A 27,019-nucleotide genomic window follows, 5' to 3' on the forward strand; every position below is an offset into this window, starting at 1 on the left:
CTTAGACACTAAACAGAGCCTGGCCCACGTTACAAATAGCAGCAGGTTCCAGAAGGGTTTATATTAATCTAATGCACTCGCTTTATTAACAACAGGAGAATGTTCAAAGGTTTTATAGAAGTCTAAAGCTTCATTAATTCAACTTGATTAAGCTAGATTTAAATTCTACATTTTCTGGTCGTTTCCTTATACTAATTATTCACTTGTAGACTATTTATAACGGGCTTATGTTAGAAAAACGGCTCTAATTAAATAAAAGAAAAGCATTCTCTTTATTAGCCTATTTCTAAGCACGTACGTGGGAATACTATCAGCTCTGGATGACTCCAGGGCTGAAAAAGCATATTAATGCAAAAATAATACTCAGTGCTGCTGAGGCGGGATCTGAGGGGAGGTTTGTGCCACCTGAAGGCAGTGATGGTGTGTCTCAGCGGATGTGATACACCGCATATCAGCTCTGCATGGCGCTGAGGCAGCGCTTGACATTTTGTAGCAACGCTGCCAATGGGTTCGGGTTACCTTTGTCCCAAATATTCAGCTGAAGCAGCACTGTCTCGATCCTGCCCCGCAGAGGGGCATCTCTACGGAGGATTAGTTGGTCACAGACAGATGGGCGTCATCTCCTTTTCAGTGCAGCACTGACCCTGGAGGAGAGCTGAAGATTGCCCTACACGCGAACTACAAACAGCTGGCAGAACCAGCACAACCGACAGCGCCCGGCTTCAGCCCGGAGACGTCACGAACCGAGCACGGCCCGAGCTAAGATCTGTCACGGCGTCACCGTAACGTCACTTTGCCATAAAACCCCGCCGCCGGTGCCTGTGGAGGCGGGAGGTACCTCGGTCTCCTCAGCGTCCGACCGCCGCGCCTCTCCTTCCCGCCGCCGTCCCGGCAGTTCCCTCAGGGCGGGGGCGGAGGGCTGAGCTACGGGCAGGGCGTCTCGCGGGGACGGGAGGAGGATCGCCGCTCCTCGAGGGCCGCCCGCCGGGACTTCCCAGCCCCGGACCCCGCGAGAGGGCGCTGGCGGGGCCGCGCCGCTTCCCGGGAAGGCTGAAGTTTGAAAAAGTGCCGGTCGTTGGCGGCGTAGCACGGAATGATGGCGGCGGGGAGCCCGCAGGTGAGGGGCGCGAAGGGCGGGACGAGCCTGATGCGGGTGGCATCCCTCAGCCCCGTCCTGGGGGCTCTCGGGGGGTTTCCCCATCCTCCCGCCTGGAAAACTAGGCTCCGTGCTCCGCCGGAAGCCCACGGGAGGGGGCGGTGGGCAGAGAGGATCGCGGCTCTCTCCCAGGATCCGCGCCTCGGGCGCTGCGAGAGGCGGGGGGGGGGAGGAGGAAGGCAGGCAGGCAGGCAGCCCGCAGCGCCCGGCGCTCCTCGGGGAATCGGGGTCTGTGCTGCGGAAGAAAGCGGGGTCCTCCTCGGAGTGGGAGGGGCTGCGCGGCTCCCCGCTGGGAAAAACACCGTTTTGGGGGTAAGCTCCCCCGCACAGGGGTGCGAACTCCTCCTTGAGGCGTTTCGAGCCGAATCTGGGCAAGCGGTGATGGAGAGACGTCGCAAAGAGCTCTCGGTGCCATTGCTGCGGGTGTGCCCCGTCCTGCAGCCACACGGGATCTCCGCTTGCCAAAAATCTCATCGTTCAGTTTTGGAAAGAGGACCAGCTCCAGGCAGGACTGCAATCGCTTTTTTCCAAGCCGAGCCGTGTCCTTTTCTTGTAAAGAGCGAATGTGGTTAATGCGATCTGCCCGACGCGGGCCTCAGCACGAAGTCGCTGTGAAAGAAGGGATTTAAAATACTGCGGTGAACACGTGTGTCTGCAGCGGGGATGCTCTCATCACCTCCAGCTCCTTGCATCAAACTGTAGATCGGTCTCAGTTGGCGGTGTGGCTCTGAAGGACGGCTTTGTGCTGGGCTTTGTGCAGCTGGATCTGATGGTCGGGCTGGGTAGCAGCCCAAGAGCTGCAATCTAGAGGGCTAAGAGCAACTTGAGCTCTGCTGAAATCTTTGCTGGTTAGGAAGCAGTCTGGATGCTTCAGCACAACCCGAGTGCAGCTGAAGCCCTGGCTGAGCTCTAGCAGACAAAAGTACCAAAAGTGAGCTAATTCAAGCTAGCTGGGGGTATTTCTGTGCAAGCTGTGATTGTGTGCCTGGATTGTGCTGAAGGGCTGACCTCAGCTGAAGGCTGACCTCTGGGAAGCCAGGAACAGCTGCACGTGGGCTGTGGCGGCATCCCGACACCCCACCGACATTCCTCAGTCAGAATGCAAAATGCATCAACACAGATGCAAATGCAGCTTTCTTATCCTTCTCAGAATAGAATGTGCTGTGTTCCTGTAGCAAACTATATCTATGGTAAGGCATCCCTGCTCTATAGAGGGGTAGTAGGACCCAGTAAAACATACCATTCTTACATTCTAATTGTCGTTAGAAAATGAGTGTGGTGCATTCCGTCCAGCTTCTGGCAGAGCGACTTGAAGGGCAAGTGACCTGACTACTGCCTGGACTATACCTGTTCTCTGAACCCCTATCCAGGTTTCTGGACTCAGTACCCTTTGTCAGAACTAATCTTGCATCAGCCACTCATTCTGTTGCTCAGTGCAGATGGAGAGGATGGATTGCTTACCTCCATTTGCATAGTTTGGATAGAAAATAAATCTGCCTGCTTTTTCTGATTTTTTTTTTTTTAATGAGACTTAACCAGCAGACTAATTTTAGTCACTTTTTACAAACTGGATAAAGAGCTTTTTGATTTTCCAACTTCGAGCTGGTAGAGCTTGAGCCTGTGACTCAGGAACTCCATGATTCAAGTTCTTCCTCGCAAAACCCTGGATGTTTTTCAAAGCTCTGGCTTAGTTCCTGGCTTTATTAATTGGGCGAGAACTTCCTGGACTCAGGATGTTAATCTGAACCTTTTTGTTTTGCTACCGATCTGAACAATTCCTATTATGGCTATAGCGTATCCCTTGCAGACCCAACTTGGTTTTAGGCCAAATTTAAAATAGATTTGTTTTTCCTTTTAGTTCTTTCATTATTTTGCTGTTGGGCTGAAATTGTACTGCAAACTGATCGAGGATGTTGGTTTGGGTCTTTGAGATGTGTAACAAAATATACAAAGAGTGTGATTGAATTATTTGTTTCTGTGTGAGTGGCATGGGCTTTGGGTGCACAGCACACTTAAAATGCAGCAGTGTTGTGAGTAATGCAAAACCAGTGTGGTTTATTGTTGGGAATGTGGTCAACCAATTAAAGAATATGAAAGCAAGTCAGGATTCCTGAGTTCTGTCTTTAGTGTGGTTGTGTGGTACAGAGTTGGTTGGTGGAGTGGAGTTTGGCTGTGCAACCATTTCTTTTGCGTTTAAGTGGGGAATGTGATCATGCTACGTTAAGATATTAAGTGCTCTTAATGCCATAAAGCCACTTCTTGTGCAGAAGAGAGAAGCACAGGCTCTTGTTTGCATCTGTTTCTTTAGGTGTTAGGTAGCATCCTTCTGGATAAAGTTTTAAGAGCTGCTGTTTAAATTCAGTGCTTGTTTGGTGAGTGAGATACACTTTAGATGTTACTGCCTATACTGTGCAGGTTCAAAGGTTCAGAGTTTGTATACAGAACACCTCTGTCCAGAGCTGCTGCTGAGGCATATCTCAGCAGAACAAGGTGTGTTGAAAACAATACAAGACAAAGCCCAGAGCAAGCGTGGTGGCTGCTAAATGCAACACGTTAAGTGGCCTTGCTGCCTGTAAACCACAGCTTGAGACAGCAGGCTGCTTCCCTTTTCAGACCTAGCTGGGAGTTAAGCTTATTCTTTGCTTGCTCGTTTGTAAGCAACTGCTGTAGGGGTTATGTTTATCTTCTTCAGGGTAACAGCTTTGAGTTGATGCATGGTTGTGACACTCTGCAACGTCTCTAACAGTTAGTTGTGTGTCTTTGGACACATAATCTGTATTTACTGTATGATTGGGACAAGGGCAAATATTGGCTAAGCTTTGATACTGTAGGAACAAAGATTTATGTAGCCATTAAATAACCAAAAGAAAAGTAAGATGGAGGTTTGTTTCCACTGTGATTTAAAGGCAAATTACAGCACAGGATGATCAAAGTTGCATTTTGTCCTCTGGAATTTGAATCTAAGTCTTGAAAACTTCATGAAAAGATGAGCTTCAGAGTTTGTGCGAACCATTTTCTAAATGAAGTGGAAGAGTGGAATCTTATAAGGGTATTGTTTCATCCTTAAAAAGAAAGTTAAACTGTGTCATTTCTGAAATCCTGTTGTCCAATGCTGCTTGGTTGCAGGGCAGCTGCCTCTTGCAGCTGGGCAATGGTGTGAACTTAATGGATCCAAGCTTCCAGCAAAAACTGGAGGGTGAAAAGGAACTACTTCGTCGTGCTATACAGAAAGAACTGAAAATTAAAGAGGGAGCAGAAAACCTGCGTAAAGCAACAACAGACAGAAAAAATCTTGCTCATATAGAGCACGTGCTGAAATCCTCCAACCGCAAACTGGAACAACTTCATTGGGAACTTCAGGAGCTGAATGCGAGGATTGTAATAACTGACAAGGAGGACAGCAAGACAGGTATGCCATGGGTCACGGCTGACAGGAAAATCTTGTGGTGCTCCAATGCTAGCGGGGATTTTACCTGTTGGTATTCAGCTGATGAAATAATCTGTGCAGTAAAAGGTTGGGAATGGAGGCAATTGAGGTGAAAGAAGTCAGGCAACATGAGAGATTAGTGTAGAGGGAAGAACGCTGGGCACGGACAGTATTTAGGAGCAGGCTGTAGGTGAAGTTGAAGGGATCTGAATAGAGTTTCTAGGCAGTTGAACACTGAAGTGCCTTATGGGATGTGAATAAGTATAAAATTGAAAGAGTGATTGGTAGGAGTAGTTCACTGATAAAAAGAAATACTTAGAAACTGAAGCTTCATTTGCAACAATATTTTGCAGTCAGTTTTGTAGAGAATAGAGACCTTTTTATGTGTTATTTTGTAACTTAACCTTCTTGTGTGGAATCATTTAGAACATGCAGTGAAATAACTCAAGAAAAGACAACTAATTATGTTTATGACATAGTTTGTGCAGATGGATCTTTATCTCCTGACCCTTGCCTCTGGGAAAGAAACCCAGATCCCCTGGCAAGGAAGGTTGAAGCTCTGAAAAAGCAGCTGCATGTTGAAATGAAAGTCAAGCAAGGAGCTGAGAATATGATCCAGATGTATTCAAGTGCAACATCCAAGGTAAGCAGGAATAAACAACAATTTGGGAATATCAATCCCTGGAATTAAATATATCTTATTTAATATACATTAAATCCATGTACAAACTCTCTCTGCTAATTGGTGTGTGAAAGAAATTAATCTGTGAAGCATGCTTGACTGAATCCCAGCTCTGCGTTTTGGTGCTCAGCATAGTGACAGCAGGTTATGATACTGCATGGGACAACCAGTCATATGAAGATAACATGTTACAGCAAGTCCAACACATAGATTGCAGGAATTGAAAAGGAATTGGATGGCACATATATCATTTGTCAAGAGCTTAAGCTAATCTATAATTACTGGATGTTAGGGCAAGGCTTTTCTGGAAGGGCATTTTTAGTCCACTTTGGCCCATGGTACGGTTGCTGGTGCCTTTTATGAATCATGTGGTGATTACTGTTAGAGGGGAATTATTAGACCAGCCAGACTGGCACAGTCTAGCAATTTTGCTCCTTACAGCAGTTCTTCCATGGCAAATGCTGATTGTGCTTCTGCTCTTGAATGCTGCTTAATGGTATTAATGATAGAGTTGGGAATCTTTTTTTTAATTTTTAATTTTTATTTCTTACCTCAGCCACCTAAATCCTTCTGTGAAAAGTTCTAGTTAGATAAAGAGTTGCTGTAGGCACTCTCATTCATTCCTAAATAGATGGATGACCTTTTGGAAAAATCTTACTTACATACTACAGACTTTTCATGATTCCTTTGGTGTAGATGCTGAACTTGGCTGACTGAATGTCCATGTAGATGTGTTAAGACATCCAACCTCAATGTTCATAGTGACTTGAGCTTGGAGGCAGATTTGAGTTGGAGAAAAGTATCTCATAGGAAGTAGCATGATAGAAGTGATATCTCTAGAAAACAGATATTCTCTAACTCTCTTTAGCTTGAGAAGATAGTGAGGGTAGTATAAGAGGTACATTCAGTTGGTAATATGAGGAACATTAAGTTAAAAAGTGTTGATATTGTTGATATCTCTTTATTTGAGAGAAATTTTCAGTGCTTTACTAGTTTCATATTCATCCCACTTACTGAATTTGGCATAATCATATTTAAAAGTCAAAAGTCAAGCTTAATTCACTAAGACCAGCAGTGTACAGGCATGTGCTATTCTGATATTCTCAAACATTATGCTCAAGAATACTGTAAGTACGACCAAGTAGTGAACCACAGGTCTCAGCTGACTGCAAGATTTGGTTCTAACTGACGTATCTATAAGGCATTTTGTAGCAACTCATCTTTTTTTTTTCCCCCCTTGGTGTCATAGTCCATCAAAGACTCCTTGGCCTGTCCTTTCTCTCTAAAAACTGAGATAATGATCTCGAAGTCCTTGATCCTCAGCAATGTCTCTTTTACATAAATGCTTACATATGCTATTTCAGAATTGTTTATATGATCCTTATTGCAGGTAGCATCTCACTCCTTAGCTGAACACATTGCCATAATCTATTTTTAATGATCATGGTCCTTTCTCTGTACATGCTTTCTGTTTGGCAGGAGCGGAAGCTGCTGGCTACAGCTAAGCAGATGCTTCAGGATAGTAAGACAAAGATTGAAATTATCCGCATGCACATCGTGAAGGTATCTCAGTCAGCAGGAGGGATGGAAGATACGGTGGATCCAGCAGGTAGGGTGTGTTAAGTAAAAGATGTGACCAAAGCCTTAAGATCCAGAATGGTCTATTTTGATTCTCACTGTATTTTATCTCCCAAATACCCAGTGAGGCTGGGAGCCACCATCAGTGCTGTGGAGCTGCGCATTGAGGAGCTGAGGCATCGTCTACGCATTGAAGCTGCTGTCGCTGAGGGGGCAAAAAATGTGCTGAAGATCCTAGGAGGGAGTCGTGTACAAGATCGCAAATTTTTGGCTGAGGTAAGCACTTATTCAGGTCTTCTTAAAGAGCAGTTTCATGCCTCAGCACCAGTGATTTAACCTGAATGAGCAGAACTAACCATAAGTTATGAATTTGGCAAATTCCTGACTGTGAGAACAGACTGTTTGGGATCACATTCTCTTCCAGGGATAATATTCCTTACTTTGGTGAAACTACTTAGAAACTACTTAGACACCTATGAGGCAGTCAGGATCTGTTGGAAAATATTCCCTCAAGTTCTTTGTTATTAAGATGTTATCGGCTCTTTTTTTGAGACCAACTCTAGTTGTTCATAAAGGAATAGTAGTACCTGGACTGGAGCTGTTCCTTTGAAAACTTCTGCCTGCTTTCTGTTCTACTTCATATTGCTAGGCTCAGGGTCGTTTGCAAGAGTCCTCCCAGAAGATTGACCTGCTGCGCTTGTCCTTGGAACGTCAGCTTAGTGGGCTTTCTCCAGATCACCCAAAACGAGCACTCATCAAGCAGGAATTAGTAAATACCTCTTCCCTGGGAGCTCAGCATGGCATTATCCAACCCACTTCAGTCATCAAACCTACAGCCCTTACAGGTATGTAAATCCTGCGTGGCATCTTGTGGAGAAGATGAAATTAAAAATGAGTTGCATTTCTTCTAATTGTTGTAGTGCCTCTTGTTACGTGGACATTTGATCTTCTGTGAATGAGACTTATTTCTTCTATGCTACTAAAAGCTTTCTGATCGTATGAGTTAGTAGTTGATTAATATATTAAATATCTTTCATTAAATAGGCATTTGGACTTGTTGATCTCTGTATGTTCCTTCCAACTGGACTGTTCTATACTATGTTATTCTTACCTGGGGTAGATTTAAGCTATATTAGCCAAAGAATAATGAATCTGAGAAATTCTTGGACCCATATGAGGATAGATTAACTGGAATCACTGTTATCTTTTATGGAATAACATTCTTTACTCTCCTAAAATTCCTCAGGAACGTTGGAAGTGAGACTGATGGGATGTCAGGATTTACTGGAAAATGTTCCCGGCCGTTCCCGAATGGCTGGTTCTTCTCCCATCTGCGGCAGCCCAGGCGACTTGAAGTCCTTTTCCCTAACAAGAGTTGGCCTGGGTATCCATGGCCGTAGTGTTGCAGGAAAGTACCTGCGAAATGAAGAGCTGTGTAGTGAGTATGAGGCTCTTTGCTGGATGTGAGTGGCACTTGGGGGCAAGGGGCTTCTCTTCTGAGTACTACGTTATCCTAGTACGAGGCTGCAAAACTAAGTCACATCATATCTAATCTTCCTGGCTATCTCCTGGAAATTGTGTTTGGTTGGGATAGTCATCTTCAGCATGAGAGATTTATCTTTAGTTTTATAGCAGTGTAAAAGACTATAATCCACATTTTCTCCTTTGTCCAGATGAAGTCCTTGCTGTGCTCAAAGTGGACAATAAAGTCGTTGGCCAAACAAACTGGGGACCAGTAAATAACCAGGCATGGGACCAGAGCTTTGTCATTGAGCTAGACAGGGTAAGATGGCTTAAGTTTTCCTGAGTTGTGTTTGGTTTTCCATTTTACCTTACACAATTTGCTCATTTAGTTGCAATTCCATTTGATTGGCACTGTCCCCATGTCCTTTTATGTACTAGTTATCCTAGTCTTCCCCTCAAGGCAGTGCATCTCTGGCAGAAATTCAGCCTGAACAACATCTGTTGTCCTTTGTTCTGTATCTAAGTAGTTTTATTTTATCTTACTAGCAAATTGACTCTAAGAAAGATTCCTGAAATGTGGAGCAAAAGCAGCTATCTCCGAAAGGTTTTGTAGCTGGGAAGATCTGAAAATGTCAGAGGCAGAGGGGGAGCAGAAGGATGAAGAAGTTGCTTATGCACACTGCCTAGTTAACCGAATTTAACAGCAGCGTGTGTGTGGCACGTCCGGATTATGGGGCAGCATGTAACTCTTCTGCTTTTTTGTCTCCACCACCCATCTCCCATTCCCTCTAGTCTCGTGAACTCGAAATTTCAATTTATTGGAGAGACTGGAGAGAACTGTGTGCAGTGAAGTTCTTACGTTTGGATGATTTCCTTGATAATGAACGCCATGGGATGTGCCTCTTGCTTGAACCCCAAGGAATGCTTTTTGCAGAGGTAGAAATGTCAACTTTGTTTCTTTTTCAGATAAATCTGTCTGTTCAGGGTGCCCTGCCTGCCCTGAGAGCAGCTGTTCAACCCAGTACACAAGGAACAGAAGGACTAATAATCTAGAAGGGTAGAGTGACACCTGAAATACTTTTCCATCAATATCACATATATGAATAAGGAGCAATGTGATATTGTAAGACATACCCTGAAGTGACACTTCAGCTACTCCTCTGTACTTACGTGTGTGCACTGTGAAAACCATAGTTTTTTTATTTGCTCTCATTATGAGTCATTGGTGACACTTTAGTTAGACGTAGGGCTTAATGGTCAGGTTTGAATTACACAGGCTATAGAATCAGAGTTCAATATTCCCTCTGGTTATACTTATTTTACCATCTTTCTGAAGTTAGTAATAAAGAGTTAAATGCTATCCATGAAGAGATCATCCAGATAATCCTTTACATGCTACAGTGCTTTCTTGTCGTGTTGTGATGAAAGACCCCATGCTTAATTTTCCAAAAGCAGGATCTTGACCTTACGGACCAAAATTTACCTCCCGTCCTTTGTGTTTAGTGGTTGACTTTTTTTTTAATTTAATTTTTGTGCCATGGACTGCTACTTTTTTTTTTCCCCCACCTTACAAATGGCTGCATTATAAAGCAGCTTTTAATGTATAGCTTTGAGTTAGATTAATTTTATTTATGGTATGAATTGGTCTCAAGTTTTTGGGTTTTCTTCATTTCAGGACACAGAAAATTCCAACCACAGTTGAAATAACAGATGTTTAGACAGTGAAGCTAGAATAACACGATCTGGAATCTGTAGGAGTGATTCCTAGCTTACCAAAAAGATATGAATGGAGAATTTGATGAGAGAGCATGTGTGCAAGTTTGCATTCACAGTGTAAATGCACTATTTTGAAAAATCCCCTTTGCTTCTCTGACAGGTGATGTTCTGTAATCCTGTCATTGAGAGAAAGCCAAAACTGCAGCGACAGAAACGTATTTTCCCCAAACAGAAAGGTGAGCTCCTATTACTGAAAGGTAACTGACTATCTGGGGTGTGTGGGTGAGCGCAGGAGTTTGCACAAGTAGTCTGCCATGCACTCCTATCTCATTAAATTTGTGAGACGCATTAAAATGCTTGCTAATTGCTGTGTGTAAGTAGGTGGATTTCATTATTATGCTATAATGTTCAGTCATAAAAAACTCAGGCTGTCTGGTTGCAGCATAGTGTATAATGTGATATTTTTGCACTGTTTCTATTCACAGTTACCAGTATTAGGAAGATACAAGTACTACTATTTAACAGACTTCTTAGCAAGATCTAGGACTTGAGCTGTATTAATTTGCCCAGCAATGTTGTTACTGATGAAAGGACAGGTATTGGAAAACTTCCTGGAAAAATCTGAATCGTAGAAGACTGTAGCATGAACAGGCTACTGACTGTCAAGGCTTTGGAACTGGCATGTCAGACTAGGGACTGGAATAACTCACATACTTTCTTTTTAGTCTGCAATTTTTTTTTTTTTTTTTTTTCCATGAAGCTGAGTAAGGTAAGATTTTACATGCAGAGGATTCTTGGCAGTGGGGATAAACTTGATTTTGTATTTATGGAGGTAGTAAAAATAATAAAAGGATCCCAAAAGCTTTATACTGTTTTTGAGATGTTTTCAGAAGCTTTCTGTTAACAGGCTGAGTGATTAAAATACAAATAGAAGAAAACTTGGCTTAAAATAAAATAATAAAAAAGCTTCTGTTTGAGGATTGTTATGAAGTTATATGGATCTAATTCATCATCATGACTAGACTTCATTCCCTAAAAGAAAGTTCATTCTCTCCAGAGTGCATTTCTATTTTCTCGGTAAGTCCACAGGTGCTTGGGTGATAATGGTAGTCTAACAGTTCATCAGACTATAATCTGTACGTTGTAATCTCAGCAATGTTTTGACCATGACTCCTGCAGGGAAAGAATTTCTCCGAGCTCCTCAAATGAACATCAGTGTTGCTGCTTGGGGTCGCCTGATGATGAGCTTCCTCCCTCCATGTAGTTCCATTAGCACTCTGAGTCCCCCACTTCATGATTCCATGCATGCGGATTTCTCTCCAGTTCCCCTACAAAATCATGTTAACTCAATAACCAAGCTGAGTAGGTAAGTCATGTTCTGAGTATTGCTGTATGACAGTCTGGAACAGGCATAGAATACACCTTAAAATTTTATTGCACCTTACTGAGGTGGAAAAATATATTAATATGAACGTTGTATCTGTGGAACTTAATTCGGGGTTTTAAGAAAAGCTGATGCTGCCTGAAATGAAGTGGGCTTGGTGGGTTGTTCAGTGTTCTGTGGTTCCTTCTGATGTATTGTTGGCAGCTGAACCAATTTCCAAAATCACCGTCCCAATAAGCAGTGTGCTCCAGAACTAGGGGAATTTCAGCAACTTTGTTTTCCTCTGCAGTGAGAACTGTGGGTATAGAAGTGGTCATAACTAAGCATTATGATGCAAAAAACAATAACGCAGATTTTCAAAAGTAACATGAGTCTAATCATCGACAACTTAATAGATAGTTTTCCTTTATTTAGAAGAGCATATTTCTTGTTGATGCTTCACACACTTGTAGTATGAATCAAATGGTCCTCTTGTCCACTGTACTGGACTGAAATAAACTTTGCTTACACGTTAAAAGTGATATAGTTGTGTTTCCATACAATACTCTGCTCTAAGGCAATCTCTTGTTTTTTTTTCTTACAAATACAGTGACTTTCCTGAGGCAAAGCTTACATATGGTGATGAAGCACCACCCAAGCCTCCACGTCTCTTTCTGATGGCCAAGTCCAAAGAACCAACACCATCTCCTGCAGATTCTCCGGTAATCTGAGCCAACAGGGAGACTTTCATTTGTTGGTTGATATTCTTTCATGGCCCAGTTCTAATTTATTTTATTACTGGAGAAATTACCTGTACTTCTGACAGTTACCTCCTCATTAGCTGAGCTGATTGGTCTCCAGGGTTCCAGAGCCCAGTAAGCTACTCTGGCATGGAGTCTTCACTAAAGTCTTGCAGCTCTTTTTTAGTTATATGTTGCTTTTCTTGCAAAATGAGAGGTAGGTCAGCATTGGGAATTCAGGGCAGAAGTACCCAACAGATATCTATGAATAAAAAGTAGGGTTCAACAGGCTTTTAGGACCAGATGAAAATGTTTGTTGTTAAAGAAATTGGGCAAAAAGAGAGAAAAGCTCTCATTTTCTGAGAAAAAGGAGCAGGAAAATTGTTCTGAGTGATACAATGCGTAATGACTTGTGTTCAACCATGTCTAATCCATTTCTTCTTTGGCTTTGACAATAGAGGAGTCTGCATTCTCTAATCACTGTGGTTCTTTTAGACATTTGAAATGTCTTTTTTTTTCCTATAAAGAAAATATTTTTTTCCTAGACTTTTTAAAGCGTACATGGTAGTTGTTTTGTGTAACCACAGACAATCTTTGTTGATGCTGCTTTCCTCCAAGCAGAAGTGATGACCAACTTTAAATACTTGTCATGCCGTATTGTTACACCAGAGGAAACTTGGATCAGGGTTTCTACACCTGATTTGGTGATTCCAGAGAATTACATTCTGCAACTTTCTCTCTCTTCCTAGTGTCTGAAGAGGCTGCATGTAGAGGAGAAGACTTGCAGCTCTGCTTTAACAGAATTTGCAATCCAGGCATCTCCAAGGTAACAGTGGGCAGCATGACATGTCTTGGGTCACAGATTAAAGAAGCACTGGGTTGAAATTTCTGAGCATAGAGTACAAAAATTCTATTTAAGATATGCTTTGGTTTCTCAGCAGCAGATTCTTAGTGCTGTTTGTGAGCAATACCATGAAAAGTCTGCTCTGAACTTTACTTCTCCAAGCGTCTGCTACCCCTTACTTGCTTATTAAATCCCATTACTTAGCCTATTAATAGACTTTACAACGTAATAACCGATGTTATTAGGAACTAAAGTCACTTAACTGTCTTCCAATGCTTCCTTGTGTTAAAATTTTATAGTGTAGTGCATTTAGACACACCAAAGTAGAATTGTAAGAAATGTATTTCAGAAACACTCTTGGCACCCCTTTCACTCTTTTGTTTTCATTGATATGCAAGACAAAATGTCTTTCATTACATAGGGAGGCATAAAACAGGAAGTTGTTTATAGTCTGTGGCAGGTGAGTATGTATCTTGTATATTGGAAAGATACACAGTAGCATATATACCAAAAACAAGTATAAAATTGCTATTGTTAAACAAACACTGAAAAAGTACAAATAAGACCTGTCTAAGCAGATCTTGAAGTTCAGATCTTAGAACATTCTGATAACTTCATCATCACTTTTGAAGGGTCCCGTCTTCAAAATGCCTGAGTCAGGATGCATTCAGACAATTACCTCCCTTCTCTCTGAGAAAGCTTAGGAGGGAGTTGGGTCCTAATGAGTTGGGTGCCTACTGAGCCCTTCATTTCACTCTCTGGAGGGGTATAAAGCATCTGCTGCCTTTTAAAGGTGATCCTGGTAAAGCTTTTGAGGGGTGGGTGTTTTGTTTTTTAAATTATTTCCAAGCAATTCTGTGGTCTGAGTTTCCTTGGTAACACCTTGTAGCTGATGTAATGTTCTATAGAATCTTATTTTAAATTTTATTTCCCTAGCAACATCTTATGTCTGTTGTCTCCCTTTTTTTCATTTCCAATTCCTGTTTGAGAACTCCTCTACTTCTTATTCCCTTGTCCTCCTGGCACTTGATATACATGTTCATGGCTGGTTGTCACAGTCGCTGATGAGCCTGCTGAAAGGAGTGTTGGTAAATCTGAATTTTACTCTCCCAAGGATGGGGGATGTGGGAGAACTAATTCTTTTATGAGCAGTACACTTCAGTAGAGAACAACAGGCTTAACTTCTCCAGATTTCAGCCTAGGTGGCAGGTGTTCACCTTGCCTTTTGCTGTACTGAGTTTCTTCCTCTAACACAAATAAACACTCATCTGCATTCTGTTTCTGCATCTTTTGTATATTGTCTCAGCAAATCTTGTTTGTTTGTCTCCAGGAAAGGGGCAGTTCATCTTGAGGATTTTCACTGCATTGCCATGCTGGGACGCGGCCATTTTGGGAAGGTAGTGCAGAAGTGCTTTCTCTGTGAAGGGCTGTAGGGCTGTTGTTGTGAAGGTGGGCCTCTGCCTTACAGCCTGAATAGAAATGTTGCAGAGATTTGTTGTACTGTGGGTATACAAAGCAAAACCACGAGCAGCTGGTACTCTTAATAACAGACAAAAGTCCTGAAGTCCCCTCCAGGGAGTTCCAAACTATCTAATAGAGCACAGTGTTACCACTCTTTCCATTATCACTGTGATCATTGGTGGAATTGTGTGATTCCCATAAAGTGTGCAGATAGGTGCTTGCTGTAAGAGTATTGAGGTGCTTTTAAAACACAGGACCAGCTGCAGTACTGCTGTTTCCGAAAAGACCATAACTTACAGTGATGTCTTTCTGGACTGCAGCAGCTCAAGGAGTAGGGAAAAAGAGCTCCATTTCTGGAGCCACTTAAGCCTGGTTTTAAGAATGGCTGTCTGAAGTGGATAGAAATAGTTTCTGTCAATGGGAGTCAAAGTAATCCAACAAGGAAATAACAGATTTGTTTGGAGTACAGCATTTTTGTTGTCTTTCAGGTACTGTTGGCCCAATACAAAGCAACTGGGAAGCTGTATGCTATCAAAGCCTTGAAGAAAAAAGATATCATTAGGAGAGATGAAATTGATAGGTGAGCTTTGTCGTACAATTGCCAATGATATATTATCACATCTGTAATCTTGTAGGTATGATGTATACTGGTCTTAGTACTATTAATGTTTAGGATGACCTTAAGACTGGGGTATCTAAAATCAGGTGTAAGGGAACTTACAATAGCTCTACTTTCTAGCTTCTGGTGCAATGATACGCACCTGAAGAACGATCTAAAATTCAAGGTTTGGAAGCATATAAGACAAATATTGTAATAACCACGCTTTTTATTTCCATATCATAAGAGGTAAAGATTTTCATCTTCATTCTGTCTTTCTTGAAACAGGTTTTTCTGCCAAATTCTAACACTGACATTTTAATTCTTTGAATCCTGGCAGCTTGAACTGTGAGAAGCGAATATTTGAGGTGGTCAATTCTTCTGATCATCCATTTCTTGTGAACATGTTTGCTTGTTTCCAAACGCCTCATCATGCTTGTTTTGTGATGGAATACACTCCAGGAGGTGATCTTATGATGCGCATACATGAAGATGTTTTTCCAGAGCGTACAGCACAGTGAGTTACAATTAGTCTGGTTTCCAGGCATTGGAAGTATTTAACTTGGTTCTCATATATTTTTCCTGATAACTGTTCCTCTTTGCTAGGTTTTACACAGCCTGCGTAGTCTTGGGACTCCAATTTCTGCATGAGAAGAAAATTGTTTATAGGTAATGCAATGAAAAATCAAATATAAAACAGTTTAGCAACTTGAAAGTTTATTTTTTCCTGTAGCTACATCCCTGGAGCTGAGGTCTCTAGTCTTTGTCTTTATTTTTCCCATCTCTAAGTTGCTTTGTGAGACTTTCATTAAGAGGAAAACATCAGTAAGTTGAGGGGAATTTTCCAAATAATATGTGGTTTAAACTGAATGTAGACTGGTTGTAGATATTTATTCTTTTTATGAACATCTTGTTTCTGCCTCATGCAAAAGAGTCTGGATGGCAGTCCTCAGACTTCATCCACCATTTTCTTCACCCCCTTCTTTGCCTACAGGGACCTGAAATTGGATAATCTGCTTTTAGATGCTGAAGGATTTGTGAAGATTGCAGATTTTGGACTGTGTAAGGAAGGTGAGTTCCTTTGATGAAGCCAATATTTAAGCATCAGAACAAAGTTTAGGATCTGGGCTTTGGTGTGGTGTTCACAAATATGAGTACCAGGTGGCTGTATGCAACTTCATCTCCACTTAAAATAAACATGTATTCATCTCCACTTAAAAATAAATAAATGTCACCTGTCTGCCCATGATGAACTTGGATAGAGTACCCTTTGCTCTTCAGGTACCTTATGAAGGAGTTTACAGTGTACTTCTCTGCTGAAAGAAGCAAGGATATAGGATGCTACCAGATATGTAGCATCCTATATGTATTAAGTAAATGAACAGTGGAATCTGCAGGTTTTCTTGATTGAGTTGCTTATTTAAGCATTGTCTGAGTTGCTATTCAGAGTTGTTGGGGACATGAGGTATCATACGTTCTCATTAGTATTTGCAAGCACTGATGAGAGCCCTTGCTTGCATGGTTAACAACAACAAATTATCAAGAGGTAATCCATTGTTTTTAGAAGATGAGACTGCATGAGATCTATTTAGAAGCATGTGCTGGATTTGACAAAAGTGTTCTTGTCCTGCAGGAATAGGTTTTGGAGACCGCACAAACACCTTCTGTGGTACTCCTGAATTTCTGGCTCCAGAAGTCCTCACAGACATCTCATACACTCGGGCAGTAGACTGGTGGGGACTGGGTGTGCTCATTTATGAGATGCTTGTTGGTGAGGTAAGACCACATATCTCTTAGAGAATCTCATCAAGCAGTCTTGGGCAGAGCAGTACCCGAACATCTGAGATAAAATTTTGATGAAAGTAGCCAACTATTTATTAGTTATTAATAATACTGTAGTATTTAGATAATTTTTTTGTGCTTGCCAAAGAATAATTGATCTGTACAACTCCTCGCTATTCTTGTTCCTGTATATTAGCAAGGAATGGATGCCATGTATGTTAAATTAAAAATTGTCACAATTGCAGTCGCCATTTCCTGGAGATGATGAGGAAGAAGTCTTTGATAGCATTGTCAATGATGAAGTCCAGTATCCACGATTCCTTTCATCAGAGGCACTTTCTATTATCCGTAAGGTAATGGGTTTGAGGGGTCTCTGGGTGCCTGAGGAATTTGTATTTTACCATAAGTGGATCCACAGGAACTCTGGTAGGACCAGTTACTGTATGTGTGTGTAGCCTACAGCTGCCTACATGGATTAAAGAAACACTTAAAATTTATGTATATTTTACCTTCTCTTTACATAAATGCTATTCTTCAGCTTGGGAATGAATAAGGAAGCTTCTCACTGATGTCTGTTGCTGCAAACTCTGAAATAGAGAAGCGTTGATTCAAAGACAGAAGTATTGGAGTCATTCATTGAAAGTGGCTTGATTTGATTTTTTGAATGTAACCTGGTAGTTACAGGTGCACAATTAACATAAGATTCTACACACAGTTTGTACTGGGTATGTCAATGACAAGTTGTTCACAAGGAGCTATGTCTGAGCTATTACTAGCAGTTTGACATTGCTGCAGAGAAAGTGAATGAGAAAATACTGGTTGGTTCATCTCTTTCAGTTTTTATCTTCAGAATGTTGGTTTTGTCCATCTTTGTTCCAGTTATTTAATTCTGAACTGATCTTTCCTGCAGCTTCTTCGAAAGTGTCCAGAGCGTAGACTGGGAGCAGGGGAAAAAGATGCAGAAGAGATTAAAATCCAGCCTTTTTTTAAGGTAGGAATTCACTTTATTCCTCCTCCTTAGCTCTTGTATTTGAGATGAGAGTGGTTTGCTTTCTGTTGGTACCGAGGCAAATTTCCATTATTTATCAGTGAGATCTTAGTGGCAGCTTCTGTTGCATCTCATTGCTCTATTCAGGCATTAGTGTTTCAATTCATGTTGGCAATGGCACCCCTAAGTGTGTTTTCTGGGTTCTGTAAGCTTCCAGGACCAGCTTGCTATTCCAGATTGTGCTGCTTCTATGTATGAATATACATTTCTTTTAAGCTATCACCAAATACTCTGTTATAAATCAAACTGCAGCAAAGATGTGGTCTAGTGATGACAGATATTGCCATCCAGTATAGTTGGTGGCACCTACAGTTGCAGAATATACAAGAATCCCAAGAGAAGTTGGGGTTAAAAAAACATTTGCTGGAGGTCAGTGGCATATGTTTGCTCTAGGCAAAGGTGTTAGTTACCATTCCTCCAGGTGCTGTTGAATCTCTATACTACCTGGCCTGCACCAACCATACTGTTTGCTTTGGCATGTTTTTTCCCTTCATTTTAACTTCGTGTTTCATAAATAATGTCTGCCTGGCCTGTTCACTTCTCTTACAGGAAATGGATTGGGATGCTTTGTATGCCAAGACTCTGAAGCCCCCTTTTGTGCCCACTCTAAAAGATCCAACAGACATTAGCAACTTTGATGAAGAGTTTACATCACAGAAGCCAATTCTGACTCCTCCAGAGGAAGTTGCTCTCCTAAGCCGTAAGGAGCAGGCTGTCTTCAAGGACTTTGACTTTGTCTCCAAACACCTTTTGTATGCTTGATTCCTGTGCTTAAGAAACACGAACAAATAAATTGTTACCATCTTGAGAGGGCTTAGAGAGGACTTGGCATGGGCAATGGAAAAGTCAACAAACTTCATAGAATGGGTAGTGGTGAAGTGCTCTGCAAGCTGTTACTCTGCTGTGTTTTTTTCAGCCTTGCTTGCTGGAGGAATACTGGATGTGAATTACCTTTGAGAAGTTCACTTTTGACTAGATGTGTCTTCTGCTGCCACTGAATATATATATATATATAGTAATTTGGAATTTAATCTGAATTTAATTTAATGATTTAATGTGTCATCTCTGCCTCCCAGGTTACTCTTTACAAAGAGCCAAAGGAATGCAGCTCTTTTGGGTTACATCATACCAGGGAGAATGGGCACTTCTCTCCTGTTTTCTAGAAGAGAGATGCAGTGCTCCTTCTTTGTAATGATTTTATTCCTGTTCCCACTCACGTGTATGCCAGAGAAGGAATGGATTTTAACACAACTGAGATAATGATGTTTGAGTTTGGTAATGATCCAAGTGATGTTGGATCTTAAGTAAAAACAAAACAAAACTCTTTATACTTCTTTCAGGATGTGAAATCTTAGCTATGGATTTTAATAATATAAAGAAGCCACCATTTTGCACATGCTTTCTTTTCCTTTTTTTTTTTTTTTGAAAATAAAGATACTATTCCTTATAATGAAATCTCAGCTTTTCATCTCCTCGGTGTTAGGTGAATGTTTCAGATCAGTGCTACCATACTAAACTCAATAGACAGTATTTTATTTTTCTCTGTAAATGTCATGCTGGTATTTTTCTTCCTTCCTTCCATCCCAAGTTGTCTGTGTACACATTGCATGGTATGATCAGCTGCCACATCCAGATGATTGCAGTCAAGTTGTCTTTCTGCAGTTGTTCATCGATGTGTATATCCTGTATCTTTTTTGGAATAGTTAAATATTGACAGTGTTAGTGCTGGAAAATGAGGATGTTTAAGCTGATCTAATTTGCCTAGCAACATACTTTGTAATTAAACTTAGTTAGATTCATTTTCTTCCCTTTAATTCATGATGTTAGCTTGCTGGGTAAAAAAGGAAAGCATGTATAGAAATGAAGCATTCCACTGAAGACAAAAAGGGACACAAAGCTCTTATTCTTTCAGTTTTCTTCAGCAGGTAGACAGAAGTTGAACTAATACAATTGTGCTATTTTGGGAGATAAGCAGCAGCTTGTGAGTTGCCTGGGTTAAGTGTTTCAGAATTCAGAGACATTTAAGAGCTTTAGTAAGAGCATATGTTTGTGCAAAACAAGAAATTCACTCTGAACCTTGTTTTCCTATTTTCAGAGCCAAGTATAACTGCTGCTTAAACTTCTAGCATATAAACATACTTTCAACCTTCTGCTCTGCTCAATTAAAGGAGGATACACATCTTCCTCTACCAGTTGAATGTAATGGTTGGCTTGCTTAGGGCCCTCCAGTTGTTTTGTGATTTTCCTTTTTTTTTAAGGTGAGGACTTCAGTGTTAAGCACAGTGGGTTGTTAGTTCAGGTGAAACCTAGAAGTTGAGTTTCAGAAAGAGAGGCAAAAAGAAACAAACAAGGTGTATATAATTGTTTAATACTTTTATAGTAAAAATACCATTAACTACCATTCCAGTGCACATACAAGAGAATTACCAAAGAGCACAACGCTATGTTTCGAACTTCGTTACCTGCTGGCATATTTCTGAATGATAGCTGAAGAAAAAGTAATTGCTAAGGAGGAAATGAGCCATCCTGCAACAGGCACCACGTTGACACAACTGCAGGGTCCTTTCTGGACTGTGCATCATTATTATGAAAACAATTCTTAACATTAACATGTCCCTCTGACAGGAGTTCCTTTTCTGAACACACTAGCCTGGATGCAGGTTACAGACTCTGGATTTGGTTAAAATAGTCTGCATTTTCAATCTGCTTTTGGACTATCATGCTGTATTAGTGACTCTATGACTCTACACTGTTCTTTCCTGAGTGCTCATTAGCCCTGAGTGCATTCTGCCAACTTGCCAGATGTATTCCTGAGCTGCTGTTAATTTCTGAATCAAAGCAATTAAGGCACAATAACTAAGTTGTTGGATGTGGTTTGCTTTTTTTGTTTTTAAAGTAGGAAAGGGTCAGCACTAAAATTCACATCACAGGTTTTTCTACTTCTAATTGTTGATCCTAACTTCCGGTCCCTTATGGAAACTTGAACTATGACCTTCTATTACAGTGAAAAACAAGTAAAGCTGTTGCCATCCTGGAATGCTATTGGAAACAAATAGGACCTAGAACTTTCCTTTGCAAGATTCCACTCCAGTGCCACTTTGTATTATTTCATTAAAATTATACTGACATACTGAGGTAGTAGCATTACCACTAGTGTTATTTGAGCTAGGCAAGAAGTGCTCACCTCTGTTACTGGCTCTTTCCCCATTAGATACAGTAAAGGCATAGGGCATGAGGTTATCTGCAGAAGTAACTCTGTAGACAAGCATTGCTTTTCTCTCCAAAGTGGCTGACATCATTCTCTGTTGAATTCATTCAAAACACCCTATGAATTTTTGACCACCATCAACTTAAAGGAAAAAAAAACCTGTTAGGATGCTGATCAGAGCATCATAAGGTACAGGCTAATGATCTCGGCTGAATTTGGTGCCTTACAGCTGTTTCTCATGGATGTTAATGCTATGAAACCTCAAAGCGTGCAGTTTAGGCCTGTATCAAAATGAAATTTGCTTTTGACTGTACAAATATTTATTCAAATATTTCTCTTATGTATCCAACATTACTGACGAAAGGCACTGTGGATCTCACAGTAAGAGCTATGCTGAAGAAAGGCCACAGGGATTGTATTGCTTCTGGCTGGTTTGTTGGTAACAGCTGCTGTTCCTCAGCAGCAAATGGAGAGGAAACTTTGGGGAGCAGAAGTTTACAAGGCTGTTAATGCAGTTCTTGCATCTCTTCAGGCATGGATGCAAGTTAACACAAAGAAGGATTTAAAGAGATAACTCTCCTTGGTCAAGACATCAGAACTTCTGACCCCCTCAGAACCAGTGTCTCCCCTTTAGCAGTGTTATTCATATATAAAAAATAGCCCTGATTATCCTTCTTGAAAGATGATTTGCTTTTACGGATGGACAGGTTGTGGAACATGTTGCATAGTCCACGATGTATTAAAGTTCTAAGCAAGGTATGCAAAGCTTTATCCAACAACCTGCAGCTGTCTTTTGGCATTTTACTCACTAGTACCACTGTGACTAGACAGGTTCATTGTTCCTGTGAAAATAGATTTTCTCCCATGCAGTGAGGTGGCACGAACAGAAGAACCTCCAGAGGTTGCGGATTACTCCTTGGTCAAAGGGATTCTCCAGCTCAGAGTGCCGCAGGTAGGAGATGCGGTGGTACGACATGAACTCCCAGGTGGTGGTGTTGCATGAGATCAGATAGAGGTGTGAAATAAGCAGCAGCAAGACAACAATGGTGAATATGACTATCAGGAGGAAGGATATGAGGAGGAAAATGTTGTGCCGCAGCCACTCCCAGGACTGTTTAAAGTAAAGGCCTGACCTTTTAAAAAGAAATAAAGTGAAGGTTAAACATGGAAAACTAGTTATATAAACCAAGCATCACATTTTAATTGGCTTATAACTGGTGAGATTCTGATCATCATGTACTGCAGGTAATTTTATATATTTTAAGTTCTTGACAGATTGCAACAGCAGTGCCTTAGGTTCTAAGAAGTTTAAAAGACACTGGGTTCACCTGACAGCTGAAAGGATGCAGTCCTCTTCAGCTGACTCCTCTCCTGAACAGCTCCATGGCTGAAACTCAGATGGATTTTCCAAAAATCTCATAAATATTGTATTACAATAACTGAGGCAAAATTAGTTTGCTCCTCTATTTCTGTTAATTCTATTTGTTTAACCTCTAAACAAAGATGAGCGGTGAAACCTAAAATATTAGATCCTGCTCGGCTACTGATCAGCTGTGTTGTTCCTCAGCAGATCAGAAGGCTCAGAAAAGCTGATCTTCAGGATGCAAATCAGGGTGAAGACACAAAGCTGATCCAGTCAGTGCTACGTTCTGCACGAGCCCCTTAAGGGGGATCTCCAGGAGCACCAAGACTCCGAGGTTCAGTGGTCAAAGTGCTGCTTCCAGGCCTTACCAAGCAATGTGTCCTCCCCACAGCAGAACTACAAGCTGTACACTAAGGTAGACTACGAAGAGGGGGTGATTCTTCTCTCCTACACAATTCTCAATCCAGGGGCAGTGATGGTCAAAGCGCCGAACGCAGTGTTGGCACAGCTGGCAGTGCTTGGCTCGCATTGGTTGCTGCAAAGCAAAAACAAAACAGTAGCAATAACCCAGTCTTGTTAAACTTTCTGCTTGGTAAAAGCATTATGCAAAAACATCCACTTCCCAAAAGCACTCCATTCTGAGATAACAGAACAATATCAGCATGGCTGAGACCAATGAAGGGGATTGAGATTCCCTTAGCACAGATCCCAGTGAGTGAGATCCAAATTAAATGACTCTTCCACACTATCTATATATTTTGTTATCTACATGTGTATAGGAATTCGAGCATGCAAAGGAGGGATATTAAGTAAATCAGTCTATTCAGGAAAGCGTGAGCAATGTGTTGAGGGGAAGAACTAGGACCTCTGCTGCTGAAGGAAGTGTGCAGGGGTGGGATGTCTTCAGGGGATTGCAGAGGGACAGATTCTCCTTTTCAGTGGAAATATAAGAGACTTGCACAGATCAAGCACCAAGAACAGATAGGATACACTATATAGCTGAGGAAAGTAGTATGACTGTGCCTCCTAAGATTTGCTCCTTGAAACGTATACGTGTTTTGCTACAATATCCTCTTGCAGTAAGCTGATTTCTCTCGCTAGATATTCTTCAGGAATTTATGGGAGCTGGGATAATGCTGGATTTTATTACTCTGATAAGGACCACTGTACAAATAGGCATTTCTAGGCTTCAGGCAAAACTGTTTCAAGAGCTCATTTAATTGCTCTAATCTTTCCTTCATGCAATCTTTTACAATTCACTCTAATGTTTTGTTGTTTTTAGACCCCTAAACAAGCTCACAGCTACCAGCAGTTCTGCATGTCACGCCTAATAGACTTTGATTCCCTATCAAGATACCTTCAAAATAACCTTTTTGGCAATGCTGTAAGGTCTGGTTGATGTGGCAGTAAGAATGTTGAACAAAATTTTCCCATGGTGAATTATGTCAAAAGAAGATCCATGTTTGTATGACTCAGCAGGGACTTGTTTCAACCTTGGAAAATTAGCAGACATGCCACTGTTTATCATTACATCTGTAGCTACACAGTCCAGTTGGATCACTCTTCCATTGAGGATGAAGCTGAGGTCTGTTAGCAAGTTGTATTTGCTTCCTCAGTGGGTTTTTCAGCAGCAGGATGACCCAGAATTAATTGGTCAGCTCTGCCATGCCTCCAAACCACTAAGCAGCAAGGGCTGAGCATTCTCTGCTAGCACACTATTGATGCCTACCTTCACCATGCAGTAGCCACAACGCCGCATCTTAACACTGCTTGAAACCTGGGGTATCACCATGCATTGCTCTTCACTTTTGTCTGCCTATAAATAAATAAATGGAGTGATGAAAGATGTATTATGTGCTGCTGTTTGAAGAATGGCAGCTATCAGCCTGCTTGGCAAGACTGAGCAATCTGGATCCTTTTACTTGACAGTTACATAGTGCTGGTTATCTCTGTCATTAGGAAAGTTAAACAAAATAATTCCCAGCGAAGTACAGAAGCTGCTACACAAATACTGTGGCATGAAATTCCACTGCAGATACTTAGGGTACGTGCAGAGACAAAGGCTACTGTAATCATCAAAAGAACACTTGTATAATAACAATTGTGGACAACATACCCCACAGATCCCAAGCACAATTCAGGACATAAACAAATAAGGTTAGACTTCACTTCCAAACATAATCACAGTGTCTTTTCAGTATAAGGAGCGCTTATTTACTCATCACACAGCCAATGTCAACGTTAACTATGGAAGATTAAAACTGGCCATGCCTTGTGTGATCTTTTGCCCCATGCAACCAGCAGTGAGCCTGGAGCAGAACACGTCTTGGTTATTCAGCACCTCCACCTGTCCCACTGCAACAAATCCATACACACTGCAGTAAACACAGCTGCAGAGAGTACTTTCTTCTAAGCTTGGCCTTTAGTCCAGGTCCTCTATACTCACACCAGTGAGCATCGACTCGCATAAAATATGAGATGTAAATATTCCATAGGGCAAAGCTGCCTCTAAAGAAAGAGGATGGCACAGGGCAACTGGCTAAGGGAGATGTGGGGTAACAGAAGCACGTAGAGGCTGCAAACCCTTCCTGTCACAGAACATGAGCCAAAGCCTCGCAGCCCTCATCACCCAACGGGCCGCACACGTTTTCCTTGTGCCAAGCGCAAGAGAAACCATTTCAAGTAGTTCTGATGCAGCAAAAAGCCCACGGACCGCGCAGCCCCAGCGCATCTTCCATTCACACAGCGATGTACCTCTGCTTCCTCTTCAGCCCTAACGAAGCCTGGGTCCATGAGGGACACCCTGAAGTACAGCAGGACGGAGCAGCCGAGCAGCGCTACGAAGAGCGCGGGCTGCAGCACGGCTCCTCGCTCCGCTTCCTTCTGCAGATCTGAAAGATAATCCCATAAAAGAGAACGCGGCGGTTCTTGGCACAGCCCTCGGGGTTTTTCTCACTACACGAGCGCATCCCTCCTCCTGCCGCGCAACGCCTTCCGAGCCCCCAAAGCCGCCCGAACCCCAGTGCCACCCCGCAGCCCCGGGGCCGGGCAGGCCGTGATGCAGCACCGCCGCCCCGCAGAGCGCCGACCCACCCGGCACCCCACCTCCTATTCCCAGCCGGGCGCTGCGAGGGCTCCGCCTCACCTGTGCGGTGCAGGAAGAGCCCCAGCGTTAAGCCCCCGCTGAGGGCGGTGTGGGCGGTCCTCACCCACAGCCCGCCGGCTCCCATGGCGCCGCAGGCCCGGAAGAAGCGGCGCTGCAAGGCGGGGTGCGGCCGGCCCGCCTCGGCCCTCCCCTCAGCGCTGATCCCTCCGTTCCTTCCCTTAGCGCTCAGGCGCAGCCCGTGTCCCTTCGCGCCGTGCTGCCCTACGCGGCCCCTCAGCCCTATTTCCCCTGGTACTGCGGCCCTGCGGTGAAACGGGGTTGTTAGAGCCGAGGACGAGGCTGCTAAACGGACACGGCGGTGCTTGGGGTCCGTCCAGGTGTGCGTTGGAAGGCTCGGTGTGAGACGCTGCTCTGGTCTGGGAGATTTATTTTATCAGGTGGTTTCAGAAATGCGTATAGCAGAATGCATGTAGGCAAGTCTATTAGCAGAGCTCTATTAGCAGAGCTCATAGCACGGCAGAGCTTTGGTGGGGGCTGCCAGGGATCCAATCTCAGCTCACGCATCTGAAACACACGTTTGTGTCTGAGAGGTCCTGGGCTCTTCTGGCAGCTCTGGAAGGAAATACAGAACAGTTCTCATCCAAGCACAGCCACCTGCAGCCCCAAATTGCACCCTGCGTTCGATGCTTTGGTCTCTGTGGTCCTCAGCTTGTTTAGAGGTACCCTCTGCGTCTGTTCTGAGGAGATGAAGCTCACCAAAAACCTGTAGAAATTCTGAAATGAGTGTTTTTTGTTGTTGTTTATTTGCTGCTGTTGTTATTTTCCTTCCCAGTAAACTCTAAAGAGGAATCCCACTCTTTGCAATTATATCCTCCTGCCCCTGGAAAGCAGCTCATACACCTCATACCTTGGTGCTGCTTGACCATTAACTTTGATTATTTCTGTCTGTTTTAAGTGTCAGAGGCCACTTGCTGATTCCAGGAAAGCACCTGGTTGCACAGGTGATACAAATTACTTATTTAAGACAGCTGCATTGGAATGTTAATAAAAATAGGAACATGGTTTAGTGGCCATGGTGGTGATGGGTTGATGGTTGGGCAAGATGGTGTTAAAGGTATCTTCCAACTTCTATGATTCTGTGAGAATGGCCTGAATTTGCCTTTACAATGGTCATTCATATTCTTTTTCGTTTCTTTTTAATTATTCTAGGTAGTTCAGAAACCTACAGAAATCCTCTCTCAGAAACCTCCTAGATGAGATCAGCACTTGTCAAAACAGAATTTGGAGGTGGCCCTGCTACTGTCTGTGTGCTTTAAATATCCTTGAAATCTTTCTGTTAAAAAAAAACCTTTCAGAACAGTAGGGAGCTCAGAACAGTAACATCAGTCTCTGCCTGTAACCAGGAAAAAAAAAGGTGGGAAGTGTTTTTCCTTTCTTTGTGGAGCGGTGTGAACTTTAAAGCTTAATGAAAGCAATTTGAGTA

General features: G+C 42.4%; 2 protein-coding genes across 2 annotated transcripts; one reads left to right on the top strand and one right to left on the bottom strand.

Annotated features, from left to right (window-relative positions):
- Window positions 1-672: 672 nt before the first annotated feature.
- PKN3 (protein kinase N3) lies at window positions 673-19,658 on the top strand. The gene is made up of 22 exons (XM_010720854.4): window positions 673-1,117; window positions 4,283-4,565; window positions 5,063-5,226; window positions 6,745-6,874; window positions 6,968-7,119; window positions 7,493-7,688; window positions 8,090-8,281; window positions 8,517-8,626; window positions 9,100-9,243; window positions 10,184-10,259; window positions 11,203-11,389; window positions 11,997-12,108; window positions 12,876-12,952; window positions 14,301-14,367; window positions 14,920-15,011; window positions 15,370-15,546; window positions 15,636-15,698; window positions 16,024-16,100; window positions 16,663-16,805; window positions 17,057-17,164; window positions 17,722-17,802; window positions 18,409-19,658. The coding sequence occupies exons 1-22, from the start codon at window positions 1,094-1,096 to the stop codon at window positions 18,619-18,621; spliced, it is 2,868 nt and encodes a 955-aa protein (XP_010719156.2). The 5' UTR covers window positions 673-1,093; the 3' UTR covers window positions 18,622-19,658.
- Window positions 19,659-20,211: 553 nt separating this feature from the next.
- ZDHHC12 (zDHHC palmitoyltransferase 12) lies at window positions 20,212-25,733 on the bottom strand. The gene is made up of 5 exons (XM_085239586.1): window positions 25,576-25,733; window positions 25,185-25,321; window positions 24,160-24,246; window positions 22,799-22,965; window positions 20,212-22,200 (listed from the first exon to the last, which is right to left on the bottom strand). The coding sequence occupies exons 1-5, from the start codon at window positions 25,658-25,660 to the stop codon at window positions 21,891-21,893; spliced, it is 786 nt and encodes a 261-aa protein (XP_085095712.1). The 5' UTR covers window positions 25,661-25,733; the 3' UTR covers window positions 20,212-21,890.
- Between the last annotated feature and the right edge of the window lie 1,286 nt (window positions 25,734-27,019).

This window comes from Meleagris gallopavo, chromosome 19, assembly GCF_905368555.1.
Source record: "Meleagris gallopavo chromosome 19, MGAL_WU_HG_1.1, whole genome shotgun sequence".
NCBI lineage: Eukaryota > Metazoa > Chordata > Aves > Galliformes > Phasianidae > Meleagris > Meleagris gallopavo.